The sequence below is a fragment of the Zea mays genome, chromosome 5 (assembly GCF_902167145.1).
Source record: "Zea mays cultivar B73 chromosome 5, Zm-B73-REFERENCE-NAM-5.0, whole genome shotgun sequence".
NCBI lineage: Eukaryota > Viridiplantae > Streptophyta > Magnoliopsida > Poales > Poaceae > Zea > Zea mays.
In genome coordinates, this window is record NC_050100.1 from 43,149,854 (window position 1) to 43,163,378 (window position 13,525).

Below are 13,525 nucleotides of genomic sequence, written 5' to 3' on the forward strand. Positions count from 1 at the left end.
CCGGTCTGTATATCCAGGGGTCCGACACTTTCCCATGGAGGTCCAGACTCACTGTTGATGTCTTGGAGGATATCACTTTCTCTGGACACGTGGCGGACCCAGACCCGCCTATGTGGTGGGGTCAGGCACTGTTGCTGGCCTAGAGTAGTCGCCCGAGGCTGGGGCGAGTCATGGCCTGGTCCCACATACAGCTCTTTTACCACGCGGCTAAAGATAGCTGCGTGAGTACTGTGTCTTTACACAGTAGTAAGGGGTACCCTAGTGTCTGGGTACCGACAGACTCACAGACAATAAATTATACCCGAGCGATTCAACTAAAAACACATTAGAGATTGAATGCTCGGATGTGATAGCTATCTTGCCTAAGCCTTTGACCTTGCCTTGGTTCCCATCTCCAAAGATAATAGAATCCTGGGAATCCCTGTTCTTGACGTAGGAGGTGAACATTTTCTTCTCCCCTGTCATGTGGTTTGTGCATCCGCTGTCGATAATCCAGCTTGAGCCCCCGGATGCATAAACCTGCAAGGAATTTAAGCTTGGGTTTTAGGTACCCAACTCTTGTTGGGTCCTACAAGGTTAGTCACAACAATTTTTGGAACCCAAATGCAAGTCTTGTCTCCCTTGCATTTAGGTCCCAATTTTCTAGCAATCACTTTTGCATTTTTGCATGAGAGTACAAAGGAAGCATTACATGCATGATAAACAGTAGTAGGTCCATTACAAGTTTTCTTAGGTGCATGAGATACAACATGATTACGCCTAGGCCTATTACTACCATAAGCATAAGTAGAGCTCGATGCAAACATAGCATGTGAATCATGATAACTAGGTAAAGCAGCAAGATTATAACTTTTACCATGATGAGAAACTTTCTTGACATGAGCATAAAGATAAGCATGGCTCTTTTGATCATGTGAGGAATATGAACTACTAGCCATAGGAGCCTTGCCTTTCTCCTTGTTGAGACCGGAAGTCCTTTGGCTTGTTAAGTTCTTGGTTTCCTTTCGAAAACCAAGTCCATCCTTAATTGAGGGGTGTCTCATAATCATCTTTGCAAGTCTTAAGTTGAGCATTAAGACTTGCAATCTCTTTGTTTAGTTTAGCAATAGAAGTAGCATGTTCATCAAAATCAACATCTTTACACCTATTGCAAATACCAACATGATCTACATATGAACTAGTTGCACTTACTTTCGCTAGCTTAGTATTTAATTCATCATTTAAATTCTTTAAGCTAGAGATAGATTCATGACAAGTAGAGGACTCAGAAGATAGCATTTCATTTCTCTTAATTTCTAGAGCAAGAGATTTTTGAACACTAATAAATTTATCATGCTCCTTATACAAAATATCTTCTTGCTTTTCTAGCAATCTATCCTTTTCATTAAGAGCATAAATTAATTCATTTATTTTTTCTACTTTAGTTATATGTAATCCCTTAAACAACTCAGTATAGTCTACTTCATCATTAGATGACTCTTCATCACTAGAAGAAGTATACTTGGGCGTGTCCCGAATACGTACCTTCGTCTCCTTAGCCATAAGGCATGTATGGCGTTCATTGGGGAAGAGTGAAGATTTGTCGCAGGCAGAGGCAGCCAGTCCTTCATCGTCGGAGTCGGATGAAGAACAGTCAGAGTCCCATTCATTTCCAAGATGCGCCTCGCCCTTCGCCTTCCTATAGTTCTTCTTTTTTCTCCTTCTTCCCATGCTTTTCTTGTGCCTGGTCATTATCATTATCGGGACATTGAGCTATAAAATGACCAGTCTTACCGCATTTGAAGCAGGAGTGTTTTCCCTTGTTTTGTTCTTGTTGGGGTATTCCTTGCGTCCTTTCAAGGGGGTTTTGAAACGCTTGATGATGAGCGCCATTTCATCCTCGTTGAGCCCGGCAGCCTCCACTTGTGCTACCTTGCTAGGTAGCACCTCCCTGCTGCTGGTTGCTTTGAGAGCAACGGGCTGTGGCTCGTAGATGGGTAGTGGACTGTTCAAGGCGTCGTCCACATATCTTGCCTCTTTCACCATCATGCGCCCGCTTACAAATTTTCCGAGGATTTCCTCGGGCGTCATCTTGGTGTACCTGGGGTTCTCACGAATAAGATTTACAAGATGGGGGGTCAATAACTGTAAATGACCTGAGCATGAGTCAGACGACGTCATGATCCATCCATCTTGTACTCTCGTAGCTTCGAATTTTATTGACCAGGGTCTTGAGCCTATTGTAGGTCTATGTTGGCTCCTCTCCCCTGATCATCGCGAACCTCCCTAGCTCGCCTTCCACCAATTCCATCTCGGTGATCATGACAGTGTCATTACCCTCATGAGATATTTTGAGGGTATCCCAAATCTGCTTGGCGTTGTCCAAGCCGTTGACCTTGTTATATTCATCCCTGCATAGAGATGCTAGCAAAACAGTAGTAGCTTGGGCATTTTTATGAATTTGTTCATTAATAATCACAAGGTTATCAGTACTATCAAAGTGCATTCCATTTTCTACAATTTCCCAAATACTAGAATGGAGGGAAAACAGATGACTACGCATTTTATGGCTCCAAAATGAGTAATCTTCTCCATCGAAGTGCGAAGGTTTTCCAAGTGGAATAGAAAGCAAATGTGCATTTGAATTGTACGGGATGCGAGAATAATCAAACGAGTAATGTTGGTTAACCGTTTTCCGTTTGGACGAGGAGTTGTCGTCGTCATCCCTTAGTGAAGAGGAGGAAGCATCACTGTCGTAGTAGATAATCTTCTTGATGTGTCTCTTCTTCTTCCCGTCCCTCTTCTTGTGACTCGAGCCTGAGTCAGTGGGTTTGTCGTCTCTTGGCTCGTTGAAGAGGGACTCCTTCTCCTTGTCATTGATCACCATTCCCTTGCCCTTAGGATCCATCTCTTCGGGTGGTTAGTCCCTTAGATGAAGAGTACGGCTCTGATACCAATTGAGAGTACCTAGAGGGGGGTGAATAGGTGATCCTGCAAGATTCAACACTAATCGCACAGACTTGGTTTATAAAATGTTAGTTAGACTAAACCAAGTTGCTATAGAGTAAGCTCTTGAGAAGAAGTCAATCACAGAGAAAAGCAACACAAGAGACACGGTGTTTTATCCCATGGTTCGGCCAAGTAACACTTGCCTACTTCCATGTTGTGGCGTCCCAATGGACGAGGGTTGCACTCAACCCCTTTCAAGTGATCCAATGATCGACTTGAATACCACGGTCTTTTTCTTTAGAATTCTTTCCCCGTTTTGTGGGGAATCTCCACAAGTTGAAGCCTCTCGCCCGTACAACGTTGATCACAAGAAAGGCACGAGAGTAAGGGAGGGAAAGCAACGCACACAAGACTCAAATCGCAGCAAACACACGCACACAAGCCAAGACGTGAGCACAAAACACGGCGCAGGGAGTTCACAACTCAAATGGTGCTCAAATCTCTAACACAACGATCCGAATGCGTGGCGGCGGAGTAGGCGTCTTAGAATGATCAGAGAATGCTTGGTGTATTTCTCCATGCGCCTAGGGGTCCCTTTTATAGCCCCAAGGCAGCTAGGAGCCGTTGAAGATCCAATTGGAAGGCAATTCTTGCCTTTTGTCGGGTGGTGCACCGGACATTCCGGTGCACCACCGGACATGAACAGTTCCTGTCCGGTGCCTGATCTCCTTCCTTTTCTAGCGAAGCCGACCGTTGGGTCTTTGGTCCCGTTGGCGCACCGGACACTGTCCGGTGCACACCGGACAGTCCGGTGTGACCATCCGACCGTTGGCGCGGGCCACGCGTCGCCCGCTGATTGCGTAGCCGACCATTGGACGCGAGCGCCGTTGGCTGACCGGATAGTCCGGTGAATTTTAGTCGCGGCGCCTCCGCTTTTTCCCGAGAGTAGCGAGTTCGCCGTCAGGCCAGCCTGGGCACCGGACACTGTCCAGTGCGCCTCAGGTTGGTGCTGATTTGGCTGAACATAGCCAATTCTTCTCCATTTCTTTTTGCTCTTTTCTTGGCAATGTCTCTAGTACTTAGATAAACATGTTAGTATCCAAAAATAATTTACTAGGGCTAGAAACATACCTTGGTTCTTGATGTGCACTTCTAAATCACTTGGCACATATGAAACTTCTAAAACAATGTGTTGGACATCTAATCACCAAAACAATTGTTGAGATGGCCCAAGGGCACATTTACCTTTCAAAAATGAATCATACAATTAAAGACCCTTCTCGTATTATTTATTAAATAATGTTAGTAATAGCTTATTTCAAGATTTAAATGTTTGTTACCATGAAATCTTCATGAGGCAACACTTTTGTATAATTCTTTAGAGAATAGTTCAAAGCATAAGATTTAATGTATAATTATTTAAGTCCCTAGAGGTTCTTTTCATCTAATACCTTGCTTCAAAACACAAGAATTTAAATCTTGAGACAACTTTCCAAATTTACCAGGAATACAATTTTAGATTGTTACACATGACCTCTGGGCAAGCTCTGCCCCATGTACTCCATCACAAGGATCGATGACGGAAGTGACGAAACCTGTTGCCCGGAGCACGTGTGGGGGGCACGGAGAGGAAACCGCTGCGGCGGACCGGGGCACGCGAGCACCACAAAGGTGGGGGGATGACGACGCCAGGGTAGGTGAGGGAGTGGTGGTTGCTGCGCACGTGGGCGCCAACGGAGGTGGTGGGAAGAGGGAGGGGTGACATATCGTGGGGTGGGGTGGGCAGACGATGTATGATCCTACGCCCGGAGAGGCGGGAGCGAGGTATTCAAATTCTGCGGCCAAGACAAGTAGCGGCTCGGACAGCGGACGGGTGGGGCACACAGACAAACGGTCCTGATCTGATGAATATAGATGGACTCTGCAGATTTGTTGAAGGGAGAACAATATGGTGACAGGCTACTCCTTGCCGCCTTAGGGGCCGTTCGTTTCCACTGGAATAAACCCGGTTTCGTTCCAACTCATCAAAATTTATATAAATTAGAGAAGTAATCCGGCTAGGAATTATTTCGGGTCTCCAATCCGTGAAAACCGAACAAGGCCTTAATATAGTAGTAATAAGTATAGACTCCACCCTGAGTACAGTGATCCGATTCATCTAGAAGAAGATGGATGTGCCTAAAGAGAATGAGCGAGAGTGTCGTACGCTACATACGGGGACACGACTCTGGGCAGTGGTGAAGAAGCTCCTGCGATCTCGCCGATGCCACCAAGCAAGCTAAGCATGCAACGGCCCTAAATTTGGAAGTTGGAAGATCGTATCTTTTCGCACACAAATGCCATGCACGCCAGTCGCATCATTTGACGGAGCGAAAATAGGTGCGGCGACGAGCGCTTCGCGGGGCGATCTAGGAGCTGCACCGCCCACCTCATCTCTCTCTCTCTCTCCCTCCACCCTGCGCTCTGCCGCCATTACCACGCCTATCCCCCTTCCATTCGTCTTCCCCCTCCTTCCCTTCGCGCCTAGGGGCGGAAGGCCGCCGTGCCCGTTCTTCCCAGCTGCAGCAACCGGCCAGTGCGCGCGGTTGCGTTGCATTTGCATGGCTGCGCGCTGCGCTCTGGGAGCTTGCACTAGCGGGTCGGCGGCCTAGGCGCGGGGCATCTTTCGAGTGCGTGCGTGTCTGTTCAAGCTCTGATCGTCTCTCCGGCCCATTCGCCGGAGGAAACTGACCGCCGCCTTCTCGCTCTCGCTCTCTACCCTATTCCCGGGGCTGAGAGGGGAGGAGAGAAGGCCACGTCCACACCATAAAGCAGGACGTACAGACACGTGTACGAGGGGGATCACGGTCGGGTGAGGTGACTAAGCTGGCGGACGGAACGACGACGATGGCGAGGAGCGGCGGCGGGATGGAAGGCAGCGGCGGGCTGAAGAAGGGGCCGTGGACGCAGGCGGAGGACAAGCTGCTGAGGGACCACGTGCGGCGGCACGGCGAGGGCAACTGGAACGCCGTGCGCCGGGAGACGAGGCTGCAGCGCTGCGGCAAGAGCTGCCGTCTCCGGTGGGCCAACCACCTCCGCCCCAACCTCCGCAAGTGCCCCTTCTCCCCCGAGGAGGAGCGTCAGATCCTTCTCCTCCACGGCCTCATCGGCAACAAGTGGGCGCGCATCTCCAAGCACGTGAGTGCCAGGCTCCCAGGGAATTATTCATTTATTCCGATCGAGCACGCACGCCATGAAGAACTCATGCATCGTCTTTCATTGGCTTGGATCACATGCATGCAGCTCTCAGGAAGGACGGACAACGAGATCAAGAACTACTGGAACACGCGCTTCAAGCGCCGGCAGCGCGCGGGCCTGCCGCCCTACCCGCCGGACGTCGAGCGGCAGATCAAGCTGCTGCGCGCGCAGAACGTCAACCCGTTCGCAGACGCAGACGCCGACGCCGCCCACGCCAACGCCAGCGCCGGCCTTCCGGCGCCGCCGCTCCTCTACGACGTCGGAAACCCGTTCGCGTTGCTCTCCAGCATACCGTCACTGTCGCAGACGGCCTCGCACTCGCACTCGCCACTGATCAACCAGAACTACCCGCTTCTGAACCAGATGCAGGTGTTCCACCACCTCGGCGGCAGTCAGCAGCCGTCGTTCCACCAGGACGGCAGCGCGGCGGCTTTCGGTGACATCGTCTCCTCTCGCCTGCCGCCACTGCCAACCGCCAGAACGCAGGCGGAGCTACATTCGAACCAATTCGACACCTCCATCAGCGGCGGGCTGGTGGATCAGTCGATGCTGATCGGCGACGAACACCTGCTGCGGCCTAACCCGAGTATGGTCAAGGTCTCCTCCATGCCCGCGCTCTCCTACCGTGAGCCGGATGGGTCCAGGATGCTGCCAGCCCATGGCGCCGGGAGCGACGGCGACGTCTCCTCGCTGGGGCAATGCCCTCCGGGACAGGACCTCCACCGTGGTGCGACATGGGACTTCACCTTCGGTCAGTTCTTTCTCAGATTTTTGCTCCCCGAGAAGAAACTGACGCTGATCGTCTGAAATTTCGAATGTAGAATAGGACGAACACGAACGTGCGTACACGCGGCACAAACACGATGATCATCGTCTCACCATGTGGTTGCATGCATCGGGAAACCAATGCGTTTTCAGCGGCCGTGAAGCCGGCGAAGAGGAGGACGGCGAGCGAGGTGGGGTTCTCCGACATGTTCGCCGTCGCACCGCCGGGGGATTGGTTCGGCGGCGGGTCGACGGCGCCATCGCCGGGGCCGTCATCGGCCGTCACCGACGAAGAGTTTAACCTGGAGATGCAGCAGTTCATGTCAATGCTACCACTGTCTGACGAGCACGGCTGGAACGCATAATGCGGCCGGGTAAAATGGAAATCGAAAACTGTGTAGAGCGTGTGTCTCCTTGCTTCTGCGACGAGAATGGTGTGCGCATTGTTTTTGTAATGTGCCCACTCTTGGATCTTTATCTGTTCTAGACGTCGATTGAGTTTCAAACATTGATAATGCTAGGGCACCATCGGCGTGGGATAAACACAAAATAATCCAAGAATTCACTGCAACAACTGCTGTGCACCTTCGTAAAGCCAAACATGTTCAGTTTTAATTAAATATATATATCAAAACCAGTATAGGCTATAAGTATCTCGATCCGTATCTTAGTTTCACGTAAGATAGTACGATCTTACTAAGTTAAAATGGTACCAATCATATCTAATATCTTAAATTAGTATCGTGATCTTACTTTGCCTTCACGATCCTACATATACTCTTTTCGCTCCAAAATATAATTTATTTTAGATTAAATATATATTCTTTAATTAATTTATAAATATAGTTTATATGTATGTTTACATTTATTATTATTTATTCAAATGTGAACGAAAATAAAAGGACAGATTATAAAGAACTAGTTTTGGGATGGAGTACAATTTTATAGTATCCCAAATTTCTAATACTACAATCCTAACCATACAATAATTAATGCAAATGGCTTTTTAAGTTATAATTTAAAACTAAGAAATGTTGAAATAATGCCAAAAATTACATTTAAATATAGAAACATGGTCCCGTGAGTCTTTAGCTTCTCCAAAACAATCTCTATGGAACTTCGGTTGGTGGCGGATCGAACTCGTGCGGTGAAATATGCCAGCAAAGTGCTAACGAAGGGCTCTCTGCCTACTCGGTCCGGTGGCACATTAGATTGGTTCGGTGAGTCACGGATCAGCTGACTTAACTAAATTTTGTGCTTTTCTTCTTTAAATTGTTTCAGCTATGCTTGAGGGTGTTCTTATGACTTAGACAAACATATATAGAGAATAGCCAACTAGTCTAAGCCAAGGAACTTACCATTTTAATTCTTCTAACGTTTACTTTTATTCTAATTCTAGCTCAAACTTAGCTCCAAAAGTGTCGAAACTCAAACCTGAGCTTTTCCAGCTTCTTTGGTTGCTTCAAATAGGCTCCTATGGGTGTCTAGAACTTATCCAAGCTGCTGAACTACAAACAGTTCATCTTCTCCAAAGTATACCCCTTTTGGATGGTTTTGAGGTGTTTCTGACTTGGAATTCGAATTGTCGATCTTATGAACATGTAATCAAAACCCTTGGGAAACTATTTAGCTCAAATGGTTGTGATGTTATCAAGCACCAAAACAAATCTACAAATGAGTTAAATGTACACCCAAAATCCTATTTTGGGGTTTATAATAGTTTTTGCCAAAAAGGTTTGAGTTAAAATATCTTTTAATATATTCCTTTTCTTTATAAAGTACATTTCTCCAAAGTTATATGTACACCGGTCAGCCCTGCCCTTGCCCCTGAGCCGCTGATCGCCCTGGCCCGCCTGTTAGTCGCGCCCATGGGATCTGTTCTCGGCCCTAGATCTGAGATTGGATGGCTGAGGACACCCGATACCCCTTCGACTGGTCTTTTTGTTAAAGAAACACCCAGCTTCTCAGTAATAAACCCGCCGTCCTAGTTTCTTTCGCTTGAGTCCCTGGTTTCTTGTAGAGAGACCCATGGACTTTATTTTAATCACAAAAATGGGTATAAATTAGGGTTTTTGAATTCTAAAACTTTCAAAATTCATAACTTTGTCATATGAACTCCAAATTGGATCGTTCAAATTGCAAAATGTTCATTATGATATTTTCTATCCATTTAAATTATGTTCGTCCGTTGTTTCCATGTCTCAATATTATAGTTGGTCTCTATGATAGAGTTGAGGCTATAGAAACTTTATTAGAAATAAAATAAAGGTGAAAGCCCTAATGAATGTTCAAGTGCCTAACTTTGTAGACCCAACCCATTTAATGTATGATCCCATCCCTGAAATAACTTTATTTAAGTAAGTAATTGACTAAAATAGACTTAATCAGAGAACAATAGACCACTTAGCATAATGACCTACCCCAAACTTAGGAGGCACCTGTGTGTCTTTGCCTTTTTTATTGAACCTATGTTTACTTTGTTGCATATGGTTGGTGTACTGTTCTTTTGCTATTCCCCAAGTGTGTTGAATGAATGATTGTTTTGCATAGACAACGAGCAGTCTGTGGTTCCCGAGAGTGTTGTAGGAAATTTCCCTGAGGAGCAACCTGGTGAAGGCAAGTGTCCTCTGACCCATTATGTCCTACTTACTTTATAATTCATTGTCTCGCATACCATGATCAACTTAAGGATTGACTAGTGTTCTGTTTTTCCTGTCCTTGGTTATCCTTTGGGAATTGGCTACTGCGATTAGTATCATGCTATTGCTTTACTTTAATCAATGAACATGATGAGAACATTTATGATACGATGATGATATATTGATTATAATGATGAGCTTGTATCACTTTAGGGGACTCGGGTTGTTTCCCGAGTACCTCTCCGTAAGGACCTATTCGTTGGATGCCCACCTGGGAAAATAGTACAACCATGAGGGTGGTATGGGATGCCCTTAGCTGAATAATTAGAGAAACTTGAGGTGTAGTCGGCTTCGCCGTCGTGCCGTCAATGAAGTCTGGACACAATACTTGCTCTGCCGAGGCTAGGTGCCAAGGTTCTTTCGTGTTACTTTTATTAGTCACCCTTCTTGTGGGGAGAGGTACTGTGTTTATCAAACTAGAGAAACCTAATGGGTAGATATGATCTCTGGGGAATCTTTGTAAAGGCTACGTAGTGAATCCCTGGCCATTCACCTAGGTAGTGGAGATCGGGTTTGTACAACCTAGGATGGAAAGGGATCACGACTGGTGGGTAAAGTGTGCAACCTCTGCAGAGGGTTAGAAACTGACATATCAGCCGTGCTCACGTTTATGAGCAGCCTTGGGAGCTCCTTTGATTAGAGTTACTATGTATACCTTTATGATGATGTTTAATAATGATGATTATAATTATGGATTATGGTATTTCCTCTTGGAGGGAGTACTTTTTGGGTTAATAACTTGGGATTATTGCTAAAAACTGGCTCTCCATTAGTAATAAATACCTGACCAACCAAAAGTAACTGCTTTAAGCTCCCCCCACATACAGCTAGTCCACTTTAGCCAAATGGGACATTTGCTGAGTACGTTGATGTGTATTCACCCTTGCTTAAAAACACCAAACCCCAGGTTGTCCCCATTGCAACCAGTGCTTAGGAGAAGATGAAGGCAACATGGAGGATTTTCAGGACTTTGACGAGTTCTAGAGTAGGTTAGCGGCAAACCCCCAGTAAGCTGCCTATGAAGGTCTTATCATACTGTGTTTCGTTCAGCACTTTGATTATGGTTTAAGTTAACGACTTTGTGGATGTTTCAGACATCGTGATGTAATAAAGTACTTATTTCCGCTATTATTTTGAGCATTATGTGATGATGTCCAATTATGTAATCGTTGTGTACGTGAATTTCTGATCCTAGCACGTACATGGTTCGCATTCGATTTGCCCTCTAAAATTGGGTGTGACATGGCCCAAGCATAGATCTCGGCCCAGTCAACCACGTAGCCCAGCATCCCTACGCCCGCGCATACCCTTCTGGTGCTGACAACTATGTCCCCGTGTTAGCCTCGCAACCCCACCCAGGCACTACGCCTTCACGCATGCATGGAGGTTGTACCATGGGTTTGTTCCATCAACCGGTATCGTTCGCATGCTCCTGCCTCTTGCCTTTATCGTGCGGGACCCGCTCAGCCAGGCGATGCACACATCCCCGCTGACACCGCCTGGTGGACCCCGCACCATCTCCCAGTCGATCTCCGCGTGTAACGAGCTCATAGACGAATGACTATTAGGGATCCTGAGAATCCAACTGAAACAACCAAGTCGTTGTTGCCAGGTATTCCTGGGTATATAAGTATCCACCGTGACCCTGCCCTGGCTATCATCCACAATGCTCCGAAGACACGTGCACCGTCGAGTCTCGCTGAAAGGGAAATGGCCTCAACATTTCATATAATCGATTTTGGTGTTTGACATCCATCACAAACCATGTGGACTAACTAGTTTGCCCAGTTGATATTTTCTTAGATGCACAAAGTTCATATACAAATACAAAGAAAATAACCATGGGACAATTCGACAAGTTTGGAGCAAACAGACTTGCTGCAGCCAGTGGCTCATCGGACTGTCCGGTGTGCACCGAAAAGTGTCTGGTGCCCTGGCTGGAGCACTCCGCGAACTGGCCGCTCTCGGGTTTTCTCAGCGCTCGTCCACTAAAAATCACCGGACTGTCCGATGAGACCATAGAGCAACGGTCAACTTCGCCAACGGTCAACTGCACAACACACTACAAGAAACTTGTTAATCTATGACGCTCAATCCGTGACGATACCTTGAAAATTGTCACAGATAACCATTGAAAACGTCACAGATGAGCATCTGTGACGGTTATCTATGACGATTTGCAGGTATCGTCACGGATTGAGCGTCATAGATTAACAAGTTTCTTGTAGTGACAGTCTGACCGTCAGAGGTCAGAAGACAGTCTACGATGTCAGATCGCATCGGACTGTCCTATGCAACAAAAGGACAAAACGACTTCATCGGTCTACAGCTCCAAACCCCAATGGTTGGCTGACGTGGCACTCACCGGATAGTGAATAGTGGAGTGTCTGGTGCACCACCGGACTGTCCGGTGTGCCCATCAACAGAGCAGTCAGCCAATGGCTAGAATAGTGGTTGGAGATATAAATACCCCCCAACCACCACCATTCAAGCCATCCAAACTTCTCACTCTCAACATTCAAAACAAGAGCAAAGAATACACTCCAAAGACACATTCAAAGCATTCAATCCTCTCCAAATTCCAAAATCAAGTCAAGTGTGCAAAAGTGTTAAGTGACTTGAGAGAGGGTGATTTGTGTTTCTTTTGTTGCTCTTGTTGCTTGGTTGCTTTCTTCTTCACCTTCTAATCTTTCTAAGTGTTTTGTAAAGCAAGCAAGAGACACCTAATTGTGTGGTGATTCTTGCGGGGTCTTAGTGACCCGAGTGATTAAGAAGAAGCGCTCAACCGATCTAGGTGACCGTTTAAGAGAGGGAAAGGGTTGAAATAGACCCAGCCTTTGTGGCCTCCTCAACGGGGAGTAGGTTCATTGGAACCGAACCTTGGGAAACAAATCACCATGTCCATTTGTGTTGATCTTCACCACTCGATTTGTTTCTTCCCTCTCCTCTCTCTCTCTCTAAAGTTCTCTTGCTCACATTGTTTTGAGTTTGCTCCCAAAGTTATCCACATTGATTGAGCAACTCATAGCAAGAGGAACTATCTTCCGCACTCCGAGTTCACTATTATTTATTTCTAACCCTAACCTCGAGTGAAGTGTGTGTTCAAAGTTTATAATTTTCAGGTTTCGCCTATTCAGCCCCCCTCTAGGCGACTTTCAATTGGTATCAGAGCCTGGTATTTCATTAGAGTCTAACAACTCGAAGTGATGTCGGGAGAACACGCCAAAAGGGAGATGGTCACCGGGGAAAAGCCCAGATCTTTAGGAAAGAAGAACGAAGAAAGGACTCCGTCGAAGAAGGCCGGTGACAAGCACAAGGAGCACAAGGAGGAATTCGTCGGCTCCATCAAGTTGCATAAGAAGCGTGACAAGAAGAAAAAGAAAATGAAAAAGGTGGTCTACTATGAGACCGACTCTTCCTCACCATCAACCTCCCGCACTGAGTCCACATCTTCAAAGCGCCAAGAGTGTAAGAAGTATAGTAAGATGCATCTTCGCTATCCTCGCATCTCTAAACGCGCTCCTTTACTCTCCGTTCCCCTAGGGAAACCACCATATTTTGATGGTGAAGATTATTGCATGTGGAGTGATAAAATGAGGCACCATCTAACCTCACTTCATGAAAGTATTTAGGATATTGTTGAGTTTGGAGCGCAGGCACCACAGGCAGGCGACGAGGATTACGATTCCAATGAGGCCGCCCAAATAAAGCACTTCAACTTCCAAGCCACCTCTATACTCCTCGCTTCCTTGTGTTGAGAGGAGTACAACAAGGTGCAAGGGTTGAAGAGTGGCAAAGAAATTTGGGACATCCTCAAGACGGCGCACGAAGGAGATGAAGTAACAAAGGTAACCAAGCACGAAACGATCGAGGGAGAACTCGATCGGTTCGTCCTC

At 46.8% G+C, this 13,525-nt stretch overlaps 1 protein-coding gene across 5 annotated transcripts; it reads left to right on the plus strand.

Moving 5' to 3' along the window:
• The first annotated feature begins 5,344 nt into the window (after window positions 1-5,344).
• LOC100272446 (uncharacterized) lies at window positions 5,345-7,524 on the plus strand. Of its 5 annotated transcripts, none has more exons than XM_008683149.2 (3): window positions 5,345-6,105; window positions 6,211-6,916; window positions 7,084-7,524. In XM_008683149.2, exons 1-3 carry the CDS (start codon window positions 5,815-5,817, stop codon window positions 7,293-7,295), a joined length of 1,209 nt encoding a protein of 402 aa, XP_008681371.1. In that variant the 5' UTR covers window positions 5,345-5,814; the 3' UTR covers window positions 7,296-7,524. The 5 variants fall into 5 exon arrangements, with proteins under 5 accessions (XP_008681371.1, XP_008681373.1, XP_008681372.1 ...); XM_008683151.2 differs by having other exon boundaries at window positions 6,211-6,892; window positions 6,992-7,524; XM_008683150.2 differs by having other exon boundaries at window positions 5,346-6,105; window positions 6,992-7,524.
• Window positions 7,525-13,525: the final 6,001 nt, after the last annotated feature.

Bases quoted from the DNA above. Each gene is read 5' to 3' on its own strand.
- LOC100272446 (XM_008683149.2), top strand. From the start codon at position 5,815: ATGGCGAGGAGCGGCGGCGGGATGGAAGGCAGCGGCGGGCTGAAGAAG. The intron at 6,106-6,210 runs GTGAGTGCCAGG...ACATGCATGCAG, and splicing joins GGGCGCGCATCTCCAAGCAC to CTCTCAGGAAGGACGGACAA. The intron at 6,917-7,083 runs GTCAGTTCTTTC...ATGCGTTTTCAG, and splicing joins GACATGGGACTTCACCTTCG to CGGCCGTGAAGCCGGCGAAG.